The 16,610-nt window shown below is 56.2% G+C and overlaps 2 protein-coding genes and 1 long non-coding RNA gene across 6 annotated transcripts; 1 reads left to right on the forward strand and 2 right to left on the reverse strand.

Moving 5' to 3' along the window:
- Positions 1–292: 292 nt before the first annotated feature.
- ADM5 (adrenomedullin 5 (putative)) lies at positions 293–2,387 on the reverse strand. Its single transcript, XM_027515133.1, has 2 exons — positions 953–2,387; positions 293–748 (listed from the first exon to the last, which is right to left on the reverse strand). The coding sequence occupies exons 1-2, from the start codon at positions 1,021–1,023 to the stop codon at positions 496–498; spliced, it is 324 nt and encodes a 107-aa protein (XP_027370934.1). The 5' UTR covers positions 1,024–2,387; the 3' UTR covers positions 293–495.
- Positions 2,388–2,426: 39 nt separating this feature from the next.
- Positions 2,427–12,553, reverse strand: PRMT1 (protein arginine methyltransferase 1). 4 transcript variants are annotated; one of them, XM_027515126.1, is made up of 12 exons: positions 12,447–12,507; positions 10,130–10,187; positions 9,819–9,934; positions 9,493–9,594; positions 8,590–8,745; positions 8,384–8,447; positions 6,494–6,636; positions 5,654–5,741; positions 5,446–5,561; positions 4,663–4,813; positions 4,240–4,361; positions 2,427–2,727 (listed from the first exon to the last, which is right to left on the reverse strand). In XM_027515126.1, the coding sequence occupies exons 3-12, from the start codon at positions 9,819–9,821 to the stop codon at positions 2,644–2,646; spliced, it is 1,029 nt and encodes a 342-aa protein (XP_027370927.1). In that variant the 5' UTR covers positions 9,822–9,934; positions 10,130–10,187; positions 12,447–12,507; the 3' UTR covers positions 2,427–2,643. The 4 variants fall into 4 exon arrangements, with proteins under 4 accessions (XP_027370927.1, XP_027370928.1, XP_027370925.1 ...); XM_027515127.1 differs by lacking the exon at positions 12,447–12,507 and adding an exon at positions 11,469–11,534; XM_027515124.1 differs by lacking the exon at positions 9,819–9,934 and having other exon boundaries at positions 10,134–10,187; positions 12,447–12,527.
- A 402-nt stretch (positions 12,554–12,955) lies between these two features.
- On the forward strand, positions 12,956–15,602 carry LOC113876190. The gene is made up of 3 exons (XR_003506436.1): positions 12,956–13,206; positions 15,025–15,118; positions 15,311–15,602. It is a non-coding gene; the product is annotated as an uncharacterized LOC113876190 (long non-coding RNA).
- The last annotated feature ends 1,008 nt before the right edge of the window (positions 15,603–16,610 follow it).

Consider the following 16,610-nt stretch of genomic DNA (forward strand, 5'->3'; position numbering starts at 1 on the left):
GGAAAGAAGCTCAGCTTAGAGTTCAGCCCACGCGCGTGGGAGCCGGAGCGAATTTCAGCCCCACCACCCAGGGGAGGGAGGGGACTGCTTTGGGGTCCGGTAGACCCACCAAAACCACCCACGGGAGATGCAGCTGTAGGGACTGAGTTGGCGTGGAGGTGCTACAGCGGGTCGGATTCAAGTTAATCAGAGGGGCTTCCGTTGGGGGGTGGACTTGCCTGGATAAAGCGGAAAATATATTACAGACACGGCTCAAATTGGGAGGCCAGAATAGGCACAGACAAGCCGACCGAAACACGGAACTCTCGTTTTATTCAGTTCTGGTCGTTAATATTCTTTGTCCCTGCTGGGGCCGGTGTGCACGTGGGTCCAGCCCAGTCCAGCCCAGCCCTCCCTCCGAGGAGGTGGAGTTAGGGGGTCTTGAAACTTGAGGTCACGGCCCCAATACACGATGGGTAAACTGAAGTCAGGGGACGTGCAGAGATGTGCCCAGCATCAGCCAGCGAGGTGGGCATTGCGCTGGCCTTGCCGCAGGCTGGGGTCCTGGAAACGTAGCGGGACTCTGGCCTCGCGCCGCCGGCGGCGCCCGTAGCTGTGGGGATCCTGAGGCTTGCGGCCAGCCTTCCCTGAGGGCTCCTTGGTGGAGGCAGACCGGAGCCAGTATATGATCTCTGGCAGGCGGTGGGTCTGGCACGTGCCCAGGGAACAGAGGCGCCCGCGCTGCTGGGAGACCTGGGGCTGGGACCGCCTGGGGATGGAACGTGGGAGAAGACCGGGTTCAAACACCCCACCCGAGAAAGGGGGATCGGGGGGTACCCAGAACTCCGAGACGGGCGGGGCCCGTTTCCTGGCCAACTTCCCATTCCACTGAAGCGGAAAACGGCCTAGAGAGGGCGCACACCCACCGCGGTCTCCCTCCCGCCCCGTCCCCGCTGCCCTCGGCGTTTCTCACCTGCCCGCCGAGTCCGGGTCCCCCAGGATGGAGGAGGCGACGAGCAACAGCAAGAGAATGTGGGCGGTCATCGTGGGGGTGGGGCGGACCGGCGTTTGAGAAACCGGTGGGCGAAGCGGCTCCTCCGGGGTGCGGCCCCGCCCCCTCCCCGGGCCTGGAAAATGCCCTGAGCGCCTTCTTTAGCGTCAGGAAATCAGGGCGGCCCCACTTCTCAGACCGTGCAAACTGAGGCCGAATGAGCCACACCACGCCAGAAGGGCAGGATTAGGACTCGGAATGCCCACCTCCCGCACCACGGCCAAGGAGACCTCACGGGACCCGCGGTGCCGTCGATGCCCCTGGGAGGCCCCGGGAGACGCGACCCCTTTAAGGCGGAAGGAGGAGGGGCGGGGCAGCCGACACCTGCGAGTGGCGACGCAGTTTAGGGCTTCCAGGAAAGGACTGGGGGCGGGGATGCTGCAAGGCGCGACTTCACCCTCTTCTGCTGTTTTGGCACAGCAATGTCAAGGGACAGGCGACTTCCAGGGCGGGGGCTGGGCAATGCGGGGCACTGACAATTGGGACAGGCGGCAAACTGAGGCACCTCAAGTCGTGGAGTCAGCTTGGACCCTAACACCATGCTGGTAGAAGAGGAATGTGTGCAGATGGGTGTGGGGTGCCAGCAGGCCAAGCATTTCAGCTGTACTGAAGCAGCCGTAGGAAGGTCATGGAAAGGTCATGGGTTCTGTCTAGGGTGATCCAGGTCGTGTGGACAGAGACCTAGGGGGCCAGTGACTTTGGGACATGGCCTTGGGAAGGGCAGGGTGGGCAGGCGCAGGTACCACGTCTGCAGCAGAGGCTGGAGAGCCAGTCACTGGGAGCGGTGAAGGCCAGTGGGGTCTCAGTGTGCATCTCCAAGGTGGGGCAGATGGTGGGAACCCCCTGAGTTCCAAGCCAGGCTGAGGGAGGAAGCAGGCAGCCACCCCAACAAAGAACCGCCCCCCCACCCCCGACTCAGTTTCCCCAGGTGGAGAGGGCAGGGCAGCAGGCACTGCCAATCAGCCTTGGTTTGGCCTTGGAGGGTCCTGGACAGGAAAAAACAGCCCGAGAGGAACAATGTGTGTGATGGGGGAAGGCGTGAGAGAGGGCTTCTGGGAAACCTCAGAGGCCAGCTGTGCTGGAAATCCACACCCCAGCCCTCCCCCAGCCCGGCAGAGGCCCCTGTGACAGGAGGAGACATTAGATGGGGGTGGCGGGGGGCAGACTCTGAGAGCCAGTGGAGACCACCCTGTGAGTGAGCTGAGGGCCAGGTGGGACTTGAGAGTGGAGGCTGTGGAATCCAGGAGGCTGGGGAAAGGTAGCAAGACCCAGAGACACAGAAGTGGTAACAGAGACCTGAAGCCACCAGCGGGTGCTGTCTCTGTGTCCTGGGTGGTTTGGACACCTGCAGACAGAACCCCGACCCCACCGTGCCCCCCAGGAAGCTGAGGTGCCATCCCAGCTGAGGATTTATTGGCGTAAATGCAACCATATAAAAACATAAGTTATGAAAAACACAGTCACGATGTGCCCCCCCCACCCCCAGCCCCTAAAACCCCCTTCTGTGGGAGGGAGGGAGAGGAAGGGGGAGCCCCGAAACCGCCTAAGAACGCCACAGCCCCTGGGCCCTTGCAGGGCCAGCCTGGCTGGGGTGGGAGAAGCCGGGCGCCGCCTCAGCGCATCCGGTAGTCAGTGGAGCAGGAGAGCTCACACAGCTGGCCCTTGAAGTCCAGGTCGATGGTGAAGTCCAGGTCACGCTGTGGGGAGAGTGCGGCCATGAGGGGGGCTGGGACAGGGCAGGCAGAGACAGAGGGCAGCGGGGGGAAGGAGGAGGACAGCACAGCCCGCCAGAGGTGCCGCAGGCCCCCAGTGGTCCACACCCCCTCCCTGGAGACGCCGTGTTGCTGCTCCCACACCCAGCATCTGTCTTGACCCGGGGTGCCCGATTCCCCGTGAGGTTTTCAACGTGACATCCTCAAAACCACCTGGAACCCAGCCAATCCCTTGCCTTGGGGGGTGGGGGGTGGAGAGGGAAGGGAGGGGCAACTGCTGTCTCTTGCATCGTTAAGATTTCCTTTATCAAAACCAACCCTATCAGCAAAAGTTATTTCTTTCTTCTTTTACAAGAAACAAACCTCTTTCTAGCAAACTTCCTCCTCTCAAAAAACTCTGGGGCCCCACCCCACCGCCCCCCTCTTCCTCTCCTCCAAAGCTTCCTGGAGGCCAACCCTCCTGGGGCCCACCCTGTGGCCTGGGCTCCCAGCAACCCCTGAAAAGACTGGGGCAAAGCCACCAACAACCTCAAGAACTGATGCCCTCCTCAGACCTGACTGCACGTCACTCCTGGGTCCCTCTTCCCTCTTTGGGTCTCTTTCAATTTCTGGTTTGAGTTTTCTCAGCCTTTTCGCTACCAGACCACTCTTTTCCTGTGAGGGAGTCTTATCTTGTGCCCTGCACACGGAGCGGCTCCCTTGCCTGTCCACTAGATGCCAGCCGTGCCCCTTCTTCAACTGTGGCAAAAATGTCTCCAGACAATGACGTGGGGGGGGGGGGGGGGGCAATACCATCCCTGGCTGAGAACAGCTGCTGAAACCAGCTCTTACCTCCCTGACTTAGAAAGTGGGGCCACCCTGGGGTCTCCCTTCCATCCAAGCTCAGGCAGTGCCACTCCTCCCTGACTTAGAAAGTGGGGCCACCCTGGGGTCTCCCCTCCAAGCTCAGGCAGTGCCACTCCCTGCTCCACTGACATTTCCAGCTCAGGCCACGCCCCTCAACTTCCAGACCTTCCTCCCGCCAACCCAGGAGTCCTCCCACCCATGCCTGAGCTCCTGACTTTCTCCCAGACCTGCTTCCCCGCCACATCTCAGCAGATGAAACAGCCCTCCTTTCCTTTCTCGCTCCCACTCCTGGGCCAGGATATCCTCCGGCCCTGTCTCCATCTGCTCCAGTACCTGCCGGCCCCTTTCCCAGCTGAGCACAGAAGTCATGACCAGCTGGCACTGACATGACTCTCCTGTGTCTAGAACTTGAACAGCAGGGGTCCGGCCTGATCATGCCTGGGTCCCTGGGGTCCCTTGGTTTCCAGTAGGTGCTCAATGAAACTGGTCACAGGCAGACCGGGGGTGGGAGTGTGAGGGGCACAGGCCAGACAGATGACTGCAGAACAGAGGGTAAGCAGGCTAGCTGGCGGGTTTGGGGCCGAGAGGTCCCCGGGCCCCAGAACAGGCAGAGGTGCCCGAGCCCACCCCCCAGCTGCCCCAGAGCCTCACGTTGTTCTTGGCGTTGGGCCGCATGCCAATGGTGCCAAAGATCTCCTCGCCTGTCTTCACCGTCAGGTAGTCCTCCATGTAGAACACTGTCTGCTTCCAGTGAGTGTAGGGGGACTCGGGGCCTGGGGGTGGGCGTGGGCGGCATCAGCCCGGCCCACCCAGCTCGCCGCCTGTCCCTCCCCACCCCCACCTTCCCTCCTCGGGACCCCCTCGCCCTCCAGAGCCCACTGACTGCGCAGTGACTGTGGTCCCTTCACCCCGATCAAGCCTGGGACGGGCTTTTTCTCGGGCGCAGAGACTGGAGCACCGTGCACTCGGACTGGCCGGCAGAGCTGCTGTCAGAAGCCTCCAGGCCCCCGGGGCTCCCTCTGACCACTCCTGTCGCAGGCCCCACTGTGCCCGCGCCCCTGCGCCCCGCCTCACTGGTGGAGAAGCCGGTCCTCTTGTGGCAGCGGGTGAACTCGATGTTGAAGTAGGCCACCAGGGCGTGCACGTAGTCGTTCCGCTTCACTTGCAGGCAGAAGGGGGAGGTGAAGGTCAGGTCTTCCACCTTGACTGTGTAGATGTCCACCTCCTGCGGGAAAAGCCTCGTGAGCCCCCTTCCCTGACCTCCAGCCCAGCGGTCAAACCTGGGGGCCCAGCTGGATCCCCTGCTCTCCCAACCCCAACCCCGAATCTGACAGGTCGACCTCCTAGAAGGAGTACCGCTCCTTGGAGAATCACCCAGTTTCCACTCTCCAATGCCTGCCCCCAGCCAGTGTCCCCACTCCGCTGTGGCAGCATCTTAACAAGGTTCCATGGCTCCCGCCTTCTCCTCCCACATCCCTTATCACACAGCCTGACAGCCTAGAAACGGATCACGTCACAGCCCTGCTTAAAATCCTTTGACTGCTCAGGGTAAAACTGGGGGTCCTGCCTCAGGCCACAGAGGCGTGCCCAGTCAGGGCGTCTGCCCCTCCCCATCTCCGTCCACAAACTCCCTCCTCCACCCAGTTTGGCCTGCCTCCCGTATCCTTGTGAGAGTTGATACTGGGGTTGAGAAGGGGATCCTCAAAAAATGATGGCTGTCGGTATATCAGGGACCCACGTGTGTATATAAGCTCCCGAGACCTCAAACAAGCAAGCATTCACGGTCCCACACATGGGCCAGGTGCTGGCTCTTCTTGGGCTGACCCTGAGCGACCCCCAGCCACCCTACCCGCTCACCTTGATGAGGCAGGCATTGGTGACCAGCTGCTTGGGGTCCACCACATCCACCAGGGGCTCCTTGATGGCCACGTCTTTGATGCAAGACATGTCGAAGCCGTACACATTCTCCCACCCTGGGGAGGAGGCGGGGAGGAGCGGTGAGCCCACGGGGTAACCGGCACCCAGCCAGTCCCCACCCCGTAAGCTCCCCGGGCCCCGAGCTCACAGTGGATCTTGTAGTCTTTGTACTGCCGGTCCTCGATGGCCGTCACGTACAGCGTGGCTCGATCTGGGAAGATGAGGCCATCGGGTGCCTACGGGGAGCAGGGCAAGGGCGTGAAGGATGGGGGGACTGGGCAAGGTTGCCCCATTTTGTTTCTTTATCCACCCGACACCGCCCTGGTCTGGGCTCAGCATTTCCCAGGTGGGCCCCTGTTGTGGCCTCCTCACTGGTCCCCAGCCTCAGTCTACTCCCCAGATAGCTGCCTGATGGCTCTGAGGAGCATCTAAGTCAGACCCCGTCCTAACCTCGCCCCTCTGAGGAGTAAAGCAGTCTTACACGTCCATGAGGTCCCACGAGACTTGCATAGACCCCTCCACCCCTCACCTCCAACTTCCTTCCAGATCCTCGTTCTACTGCAGGTTCCCTACACAGCCAACTCGCTGCTGCCCCAGGACCTTTGCACTGCCCAAAATCCTCTGTCCAGTGTGCCTTGCCCCTCAGATCCCATGTGGCTCCTCCCCGTCCAGGGTTCAGGTCTCGGTCAGCTCCCTGGGAGGCCTGCTGTGACAGCACCTGGGTCCATAGTCCCTCCTAATCCCTCTGGCCTGCTGTGGTTCTTTTCCAGCACCATCTCCCTGTCCCTGTCTAGCCTCTGGTACTGGGCCTCCTCCATCTTGCCCGTGGGCCTCCTAACATCCGTGTAGATGTCTTCCAGCCCCTGTACTCAGTCCCCGTGGTGGGAAGTACCGAGCATGGCTTTCCTTTTCTGCCTGGACCCCCACACCGGCTCAACAGCAGGACCCCAGCCTGCACGAGCTGCTCCCGCCCCACCGGGGACCTCACCAGCCACTTGTCTCGGGCATAGAGCACAGTGTTGAGCATCGACTCGTAGAAGAGGCAGTAGCCCATCCACTCGCTGATGATGATGTCCACCTTCTCCACTGGGAGCTCCACCTCCTCCACCTTCCCCTTGATGATGGTCACCACTGTGGGGCAGACAAGGGCACATGCCACCAGCCCCGAGGACAGCCGTCTGCCTGCCTCCCCTGGGGGCGGTGGGGACACCCCAGGGCCTGGGGACCCCACTGGGACAGCCTTGTCTTCTCAAGGAAGGGCTGGGGGCTGTGTTGGGGCATCTTTAAAGAACTCTGTGAGCTGAAGCCACACCCTGTCAACTTAAGTTTTAAAATTCATTCATCACGGGATATTTCTGAGGCAGAAACAGAACTTGACATGAATCAGGTATTAGGTGACGTTAAGATTTAGCCATTAACAGGCAGGACCAGGACCCGGCGCAGACAGCCCCTCGCTCTAGGACACGGAATGGGAAAGGCGGCCACCCTCTTACCCGTCACGCCTCACACACTCATGGGGAACCTGGTGCCAAACCATTTGCAGACAACCTGGTTCTGGGTCAGGGTTTTGTACGGGGCAGAGCAGCGCCCTTCCTGAAATCTACTAGAAGTCAGCCCATGGGATTCCCTGGTGGTCCAGTGGCTAAGAGTCCGTGCTCCCAATACAGGGGACTGGGGTTCAACCCCTGGTCAGGGAACTAGATCCCACACGCTGCAACCAAGACCTGACGCAGAAAAGTAAATTTTTTAAAGAGATTTCGCCGCTAACAGCCATGGCCATGTTTAGTTTTTCTGGCCGCACTGTGTAGCTTGTGGGTCCCTGACCGGGGACCGAAGTGGGGCCCTAGCAGTGAAAGCAGTCCTCACCACTGGGCTGCCGGGAAATTCCCGTGGTCATGCTTTTTTAAACAGCCTTGTCTACTAGAGACACATGGCAGGATTTATAGTCAGAATTTGCAAAAAAAAAAAGAATTTGCTTCAAAAGGAGGTATTTAAAGCTGAGTGATGGGAACTTGAGGGTTCATTACACTAGTTTCTCTTTTTTTTAAAAAAAAACCCCTTCAGCTTCTAGAATGCCAAGGGCCCTCATATCAAAAAACCCCACGTTCCCATGTTCTCCGCCCCTCAAACCTTGCAGGTGGGAAGGGCAATGTGGCACCTTCTGCCCAACTTTCTTCCACTTCTGATCCATGCAACCCGACTTTTATGAACTGACCTCACAGATAACACTAGTTCATATATGACTGATGATGACATTACACGTGGGGGACGGAAGTCTTGGAAGCTCAAATGCCCATGAGCAGGAACTTGGTTAACAGAGCTGGTGTATGTGCAAATAGAGGATGGCCGTCATCAAAAAGCAAGATCCTCTCAACATCGTGTCAGGTGCTAAACTACACGATACACAGGCAAAAATCGCAAAGGGCACATATGAAACACCATCTGTGTCAAAAACCAGCACGTGAATGCAGAACCATACGCACGCTTGTTTGTTCACCGGTATGAACCTCTCCAGGAGGGAGAGCTGGCTGCACTTAGAGAAGAGTGGCTGAGAGGCGGGCGGGAGACTTCTTACTATGGGCTTCATGTGCCAACTCACTGAAAAAACTCAAGATGCTTCTTGAACTTTTTTTTTGTTTTTTTTTAAATAAAAGACTGAAGCACTAAGCTTGTGACTTCGACATGCAGATTCTAAGATGGCTCATCAGGTGATGGGTTCTGAGAAGGCTGGATTTTGGGGCTGTCGGCAGCCCAGAGCCCACAGGGGATGAACGCCTGAATTTGACTTCCATGGCCCCCATTCCCTTGCCGAGGGGCCCCAGGGAAGCTGGGATCCCCTGCTCCCTCCCCAAAGACCCCATTCTCTTCCTGGGCTCACCATGGTCTAACTTGTTGGCTTTGACGATCTTCACCGCATAATCAGAGATACTGGAACACTCGATCTGGGGGCCCAGGAAGAAGGGAGGGTGAGACCCCCCCAAGTCCCACCCTCCGCCCCCACTCCCCTCCACCCAATCCCTGAGCCCCAAGGGGCCCCCTTTCCGTCCCTAGGCCCAGGCCCGGCTGGCCACCGAGGACACTCACCCCGATGACCTTGCGGGCCCCAGCCTTGGCGGCAAACATGCAGAGGATCCCTGTACCCGAGCCCACGTCCAGCACCACCTTGTCTTTGAAAAGGTGCCGGTTGTGAAACATGGAGTTGCGGTATGTGAGGGTGCGGACCTCATCTTTCAGCATTTCCTGGCAGGGGTGGGAACAAAGAGATCATGAGGGGACTGGCGTCCCGAAAACCAGGGTGTCCTGGCCTCCAACACGCTGATCAGCTTGAGGACCAGCACTCAGTCCTCAAACCTGCTTTAGTCCCCTTGGGACAAGTTATTTCCCTTCCACACGCCTCAGTTTCCCTACATGAAATTGGACTGGATGGACCAAAATCCTATCTTAGGCACTTTCTACCCTTGCCGCCTCCCTGTAGAGCCTTGACTTTAAAAAGTCCTCAGTAAGCCAAAGCCACTAAACCGCCCACGTGAAAATGGTAAATTTTGCTATGCATATTTTATAACAATTAAAAAAAAAAAGGAAAGAGAAAAATTTTCCCACCCCATCTCTGCTGCTTTCTGGGACCTCAGCCTCCACCACATGCAAAAGGGGTGGAGAAGACTTTCGAGCCGCTGGGGGACAGTGCCGCTGCCGATCACTAGAGGGCGGCAAAGACCGGTAGGCCCTGACCTCAGGCTGCCGTCTCAGACGCACATGCGCGCTCCCACGGCGGCCTCCCAGGAGAGGACTGGTAGAGCGCCAGGCTAACCCCGTCTCCCAGGCAACGGCTGCGCGAGGCGACCCCGGAGTGTGAGCTCTGCCTGCGCAGAGGGGGTGGCCCGCTGCCAGGGAAGGGAGTGCGCATGCGTCAGAGGTGAAGCTCCAGCCCTCCCCAACATGACCCCCCGGAAGATTCGGCAGCCTTAGGAGTTGTCTGTCCATACTCACCTCGTGGATGCCGAAGTGAGCGTAGGAGTCAAAGTAGTAATCTTTGGACGTCATGTCCTCAGCGTTGGGCTTCTCGCTGCTTTCTGCCTGGCCACAGGAGACCTGGGAGGGGGTGAATGGGAGCAAATGGGGTCACATCTGGGGGCTCCCCACAGATTCGGAAGCCTCCAGGCAGGTCTCTACTGCTCCCTGGAGTATACAGAACACTCCCCAAACCGTACCACGGCAACCCTACAGCCCCCAGCTGCCGTCGTGCCTCTCCCAGGAATCCCCCACCCCCAGAACACCATCCAGGAGGGCACCCCCAATACCTCAGCCAGGCCTACCATCTCTCCAGTCTCTCTGCCCCCGTCTCTAGCTCAGCCCACAGCTGGGGAAGGGAGGGGAGAGGAAGGCAGAAGCAGGGCAGACACGGGGAAAGACAAAGGTGGGGTGGGGGGCTGTAAATGGAGTTAAGGAAGTAGCCACAGTACTGGGGGAGGCCAGGTGGGGGCCAAAACCTGGACGGAGTCTGGACTAAGTGTTTCGGGGCCAAGGGTAGAGTGATTTGAAGCCAGAGGGATCAGTCAGACCACTAAAAAGGGCCTGACATGTGAGGAGATATGTGTATGTGGGAAGGGGTCTCACAAAAGGATATTTACTTCTTCAAGAGGCGGCTGGAGGCTCATCCCATTAGCCAAGGTGGCTACAAAATTCTAGGAGAGAGTAACACGGAGAAAGGATTAGCTACCGGGAGCGGCTAGGGGAGGGCCAGGCCAGGCGACTCTGGCTCTTGGGGGAGAAAGATATGTTTCCTACAATTTTGTTTTTCCTTTGTGAGCAGTGGTGGGAGAAGGAACAAGTAAAGAGGCAAGGCTGTTTTCAACAGGGGTGTGGGAGATGTGGGGGGAGCAGGGAGGGGGTTCTGTCCCAGCTGCGGCTGGAGAGATGGCGGCCTGCCCCCACAACGGCCCCTGTTGGGCCAGGCACCTGAGCACACGCGCCTCCCCCATCCAGGCCAAAGGAACTGGCACCCGCCGGGCACAAGGGCACTGCCAGCTGTCACTCCCCCTCACCGTCTAATCTCCCCAGATTAGATGACACTTCCTGACACAAAGCCTCATCCTGGGGTACCATTCGTAGCTGGGGGAAGGGACTGGCAGGGTGTACCCACTGGGCATCTGCCACCTCTGCAAAGCAGTCTCTCATCTGAGAGGATTCCAGAAAGGAGGTGTGGCACACAGGCGCCCCCAGCAGAGCTGGCACGTGGGCTGCTAGCTCCTGCCTGGGACTCAGGGAGTCCCAAACAAAACAAGGGAGCGCCAATCTCCTGATCATGACCCTCTGCACAGGAGGGCAGAGTCCCACGGAGGAGGCCAAACCCTGGACCCCCCAAGCCCCTCTACTCCCCATTCGAACCACCATCTCAGGCCCCGAAACTCCCCAGGGGAGGGGCCGAGTCCTGGAGCCCCCTCTGAGGAAGATATTTCCTCCAGCCAAGAAGGCCCTGTTTAGCAGAGAGCCAAGGCGGGGCGGGGGGGGGGGGGGGGGGGTGTCACTGGAGTGACTCCTGGGGGCTGCCCCCCAAGGTATGCATCTTGGGACCTCATCTCCCATTCCTGAGACTGCTACAAGCTAACAGGCGAGAATAAGAGGGCCAAACAGATTACAGCTCTTCCAGATGCAAGCACTCTCCAGGCGCCAAGAAGCGTGAAATCACAGACATAACCCCTGGGCTCCAAGCCCCACCTCCATCCTCCCCAAGCCAGTGAATGACGCGGATACAGAAAGACGGCGGGTGAGGGGACTTCCCACGGGGGCCCATTTCTCTACACCACCGACATCACCGCCAGACATGCCCCCAGAGCGCTTGAGACACAACATCAGGACAAGCCCCACATAGCTGCAAGAGAATCACACCTCACAGGACACCATTTCACGCAAGCAGGCTCAAGACCCTCAAACAGGGGTTCGGGGAGGAGGAAGTCACCTCCCACCTTCACAAATACCCCAGGGAGAGGAAGGGCCAGAAGGGGGTAAATCCGCTGCCTCCACTGCCTCACACCCCCTTCCCAGGACAGATTCTCTCTCCCTCTCTCTCCCTCGCCCGGGAGGGCTTCGACGGGGAGGGGGGCTTGGAGACACGCCCCATGAAAAAGATGTCCCGCCCACACACCCAGAAATGGCCACAAGGGGGTGCACAGCGCCTAATCGGGAAAGATCTCCTTCAGCTCGATGCCCCCCCATCGACCAGAGGGAGGTCACAGGGGCATGCCCCATCCCCCCAGCTCCCAAAGAGGGGGAGAATCCAGAGACAAGAAACTGGAGGGTAGGAGGGGTCCCAGAGGGAACCAATTCTTCGTCTTCCTCCAGTCCCAACGCAAGAGTGCACGAAACCTGGACGGATGCCTAAGCAGATGCCCTGGTCCCAGGAAGGGGTTTGTTGAGGGTCGAGACACACTGTCCCTCCCAAGAGCCTCATTACTGCGCGGAGGTCCCCACGTAAGTTCCACCCCGAGGTGCTTGTCACGATCCCCGGGGAGGAGGGCAGGGGGCCTCGGAGGGAGGGTCCGAGCCTCCTCTCCGCCCCCCCCCCCCCGGGGCGCCCCTCCCCCGGCCGGGGGCGGGGCCTTTGTCCCGCACGTGGAACCCGCCGGGCCAGCGGGCACGGCACACCCCCTCCCCACCCACCGTGCCGCGGCCACGTGGGGGCCAGGCCGGAAGCGCCCCCAGCCCTCCTCCACGTGGGAGGGGGCAGTAGGCCCTCGGCTTGGCGTGGCGCCTCAGGCCCCCGAAAGCTAAGGAACCCGCACTTCAAACGGTATCCTCGGACACGGAGCACGCGACGCCCCCCTCCGTACAGCCGGGGGTCTTCAACCCCAATCCGGCGATTCAGAGCCCCTTCCCCACGGCGGAGGCGTAAAACACCGACTTCCAAACCGCCCCCCGCCCCCGGCGGCGCTCCTGGCGCTCACCTCCATGATGCAGTTCGCGGCCTCGGCTGCCGCCATCTTCACCCGCGTCTACTCCTCCTCCGGCCGCCGAGACCCCCCCCTTTCTCCGCACTCCCCCGGGACCGCCTTATACCGGAGGGTCCACGGCCCGCCCACCGCGACCCCGCCAGGAGATCTCATTGGTAGCGGAGGTGACCTGTGTGGAAATGCCATTTAGCCATTGGGCGAAGGAGACGCCCATCAAGGCTGAGGTGCCCGCCTAGTCTGGCGTGCCGAACCCCGCCCCCTTAAGTCGACGGGGATGGGAAAGACTGCCCGTCTATCGCAAGAAGCGCGACTGACGATTGGGCAGAATCTACTGGGAGTTCCCGCCCCTTCTCCAGTACCGCCTCAAAGCTTCCCGGCGGACCCTGCGCTGAGCGGACATCTTGAAATAGAGCTATCACCAAAAGTACCCGCCTCTTAATAGCTGCTATTGGTTTATTAACGATGTGACGTCATGAGGCTTTCGGCCTGCCTCCACCAAGCGGCTGGCCGCAAGGAGAACGTGACGATTGGCCCACGAGAAAGGAAAGCAGGCTTTAGGCTTCAGAGATTGGCTCAAACAAACTGTCACTCATCGTCCACTCTGTGGCTCTCCCAGTTTGTAGGGAATCCAAGGGGGAATAAAGGAGCTTGTGCCCATTTTCCTGCGGGAAAACTGAAGCAGTGAGAGGCTCAAGGAGAGGGAGGTCTTGGCCAGGATCCCGAATCAAGTCAGAAATGGGACTCAGGCATCGAGGTATTTAATCTCTAGCCCTCTACTTAATTGTTACAAGTTTTTTAAACCCAGTGACCCCACTCAAGCACTTGGCCTTTGCCGAGTCCTACCACGCTGGGAACACCCACCCGCTTCGTCTGGCCGTCATGAGTCAGTCCCGACACAACTCAGTCGCCACATCCTCCAGGTAGCTTCCCTCGACCTGTAGAAAAAGTTACTTGTTGAATGAAGGTAACTGCTACTTGTGGAATGTATCCATCACCCTAGAAAGTTCCTTCACGACCCTTTCTAGTCAACACCGCCCTCCCACCCAACCCCAGAAGCAATTACTGTGTTTTGTTACTATAGTGTATCTTTTCAGCTTCTAAAATTTCCGATAAAAGTATGTGTTCTTTTGTGCCTGTCTTGTTTTTCTCAGCATAATGTTTTCAAGATTCGTTCATGTCGCATATAACGATTGTCCAACCCTTTTTATTGCTGAGGAGTATTCCATTGTGTGGCTGGATCACATTTTCTTCTTGGTGGACATCTGGGTGGTTTCCAGATTGGGGCTGTTATGAATAAAGTGGCTATAAACCATCGTGTCCCAACCTTTCTGTAGATGTACACTTTGAATTCTCTTGGGGCAATCTAGGAGGACATGCTTGCGTCCTATGCAAGGTGTATGTTTAACTTGATAAGAAACTGCCCCAAAGTTTCCTATGGTGTTCTACCGTTTTGCATTTCCATCAGTGATGCGTGAGAGTTCTAGGTGCTCCACATCCCCTCCAGCACTTGATAAGATCAGTCTATAATTTTAACGACTCTCCTATGTAGGAAGAGATTATCTCCTGGTTGTGAGTTGCATTATTGCCCTGACCGCCAAGTTATTCAGCACCTTTTCATGTTTTCCTGTGCTTATCGGCTATTTGCATGTTTTCTTTCTTAAAAAAAAAAAAATATATATATATATATATATATATTTTTTTTTTTTTTCTAATTTGGCTGCTTCGGGTTTTAGTTGTGCACAAGTTCCAGAGCATGTGGGTTCAGTAGTTGCTGCAAGATGCCCAACCAGGGATGGAATTCACATCTCCTGCATTGGAAGGCGGGTCCTTAACCACTGGACCACCTGGGAAGTTCCCCTATTTGTGTATTTTCTTTTGTCAAGTGTCTGCTCAAGTCTTTTGTGTATTTTTGCAAACAGAGTTGTTTTCTTATTCATCAACTGTAAACGTTCTTTATAGATACAGGTCTCTGTCAGGTATACTGACTTTACATTTTTCTCCCAATCTGTGACCTGTCTTTTCCTTTTCTTAATGTTGTCTGTTGAAAAGCAGAGACTTTATCTGAACCCACATCTTGATCTTTATATGTTGTGTGGAATTTTTTTTTCTTTTCTATTTCTCCAAATATTTCAGCAGGGTTTTCGTGTCTTATCTTTTTTTTTTTTTCTGATTTCCAGTTAACCCAATCAATTACTTTTGCTTTTGTGTTGCTATGAAGAAGGAAAAATTATAACACATTCTCTACAACATTAGGAAATAAACCAATGTCACTGGGTATAGAGTATAGGGGCTTCCCAGGTGGCTCAGATGGTAGAGTCTCCCTGTAATGCAGAAGACCCAGGATTTGATCCCTGGATAGGGAAGATCCCCTAGAGAAGGGAATGGCAACCCACTCCAGTATTCTTGCCTGGGGAATTCCATGGACAGAGGAGCCTGGCAGGCTACAGTCCATAGGGTCGCAAAGAATTGGATACGACTGAGTGAATTCCACACCACAGAGAGTACAGCGGGGAGGTCTGGGCTGGAAGCAAAACTGGGGGAGTCTCAAGTGTCAAATTCTGCCTTCTCCAAGATGGCAGCCACATGGGACAACTGAGTAATGGGCCATGACTAGTCTTAGCTGAGATAAGCTATGGCTGTAAAACACCAGATTCTGAAGACTTCAGGTAAGAAAAGAATCTGTAATACTTCATTCATATTTTTTATATTGATTACATGTTAAAATGATTCTATTTTGGATAAATGGGGTAAGTAAAAATTATTGTTAAAATTAATTTAACTTTTTTACTTTGCTTTCATGGGGCTACTATTATATTCTAAATAACACCTATGGCTCATGTTATATTTCTGTTGGCCAGTGCTGCATTAGGTCATAGACCACGAAATGGACAAGATCACTGGAGAGTTCGTGTGATTAGAAAGGTGGTCAGAAGACCTGAGTCAAATTGAAGAGTTGGGTGTCTCTAATGAGGCCGCAATGATTCTGCTAAAACCAGCACTGGCAAGAGGCCCCCAGTCTCAGGTGAGACTGAAGCTGAGACCTTGATAGCAGCATAGTCATACCCTGAGCCAAGCACCCTGCTAAGCTGCACCCGTGCCCCTGACACACAGAGACTGAGATTAATAAATGCATTGTTGTAAGCCGCTAAATGTGTATGATTTGTCACACGACCATAAGTGATCCATCTCCAAATGTCATTCCTGCTCTACTTAGAAATCATGGTTATGAGACCCACCGTAGGTGTTTTTAATTAATGAGGAGGCATGTCTATTATTATACCACTAATTTTTATATTAATCTTGAAAGCTTTATTTCCACACTCGATCCTTATTTGCACTGGTTACATCCCACAAAGTCATCACAAACACTGAACTGGCGAACACCTTGTTCAGCCTTGATCCTGGGGGAGATACAGGGTCAGGTTGCCACAAGTGTCTTGTCACAACACTTTCATCAACCCATCAAAATGTAATCAGGTTTTCTGTGTATTTTGTTTGTAGAGACATTATTTAATGTATAGTGGGCCTATTCACATTGGTCTTGCAGCCAACAGCACTATAACGAAAACGAGCTACGACAAACTGTACTTAATTGTGGTACGTGGCAGCCTTCCTTCACTTAGGAATGCTGGCTAGGACCTTCGGGCTATGCTTTGGGGCCCTTTGGGACAGCGAAATCACCACAAGTAGCACAGAGACGTGAAAAATGTGGCACTGAATAGACTGTGGAAAGGATGTGTGTACACAGTGTGAGAGCTGCAACGAGAAGGCAGCGCTGCCTCGCCGACCTGAGCTGAAGGGTGCCCACTGGGTCAGTCCCATCGTTAGCTGCCCTGAGCACGTGCACGCCTACCAGTGAGTGCAAAGGCACGTGAGTACTCGTTTGGGGACTACAGACAAATGTTCAAGAGGAGGCGGATTCGAAAATCCGGAATCTGAACACCGAGGCTTGACTGTACTTGGCTTCCTTTGTAATCCTGTACTTTTCATTTTAGGCATTTACAGACATAATTCAGTGAAGGCAGTGATAGCCCTAAGAGGGTGACAACCTCTGGTAGACTGGTAGATGAGGAGAAACCAGCAAAAAAGGCTCAGAAGGAGCGGTGTGAAGAGAAAAATGAGAAGCGGATGGTGTTCTGGATGCCCCGTGAAGGAAGA

Source organism: Bos indicus x Bos taurus, chromosome 18 (assembly GCF_003369695.1).
Source record: "Bos indicus x Bos taurus breed Angus x Brahman F1 hybrid chromosome 18, Bos_hybrid_MaternalHap_v2.0, whole genome shotgun sequence".
Classification (NCBI taxonomy): Eukaryota; Metazoa; Chordata; class Mammalia; order Artiodactyla; family Bovidae; genus Bos; species Bos indicus x Bos taurus.

Coding starts and splice junctions, on each gene's coding strand:
- ADM5 (XM_027515133.1), bottom strand. CDS start 1,023: ATGACCGCCCACATTCTCTTGCTGTTGCTCGTCGCCTCCTCCATCCTG. Junction 749..952: donor GACCCGGACTCGGCGGGCAG/GTGAGAAACGCC, acceptor TTCCATCCCCAG/GCGGTCCCAGCCCCAGGTCT.
- PRMT1 (XM_027515124.1), bottom strand. CDS start 12,482: ATGGCGGCAGCCGAGGCCGCGAACTGCATCATGGAG. Junction 8,448..8,589: donor GGGCCCGCAAGGTCATCGGG/GTGAGTGTCCTC, acceptor CTGGGCCCCCAG/ATCGAGTGTTCCAGTATCTC. Junction 4,362..4,662: donor GAGGACCGGCTTCTCCACCA/GTGAGGCGGGGC, acceptor GCCCACCCCCAG/GCCCCGAGTCCCCCTACACT.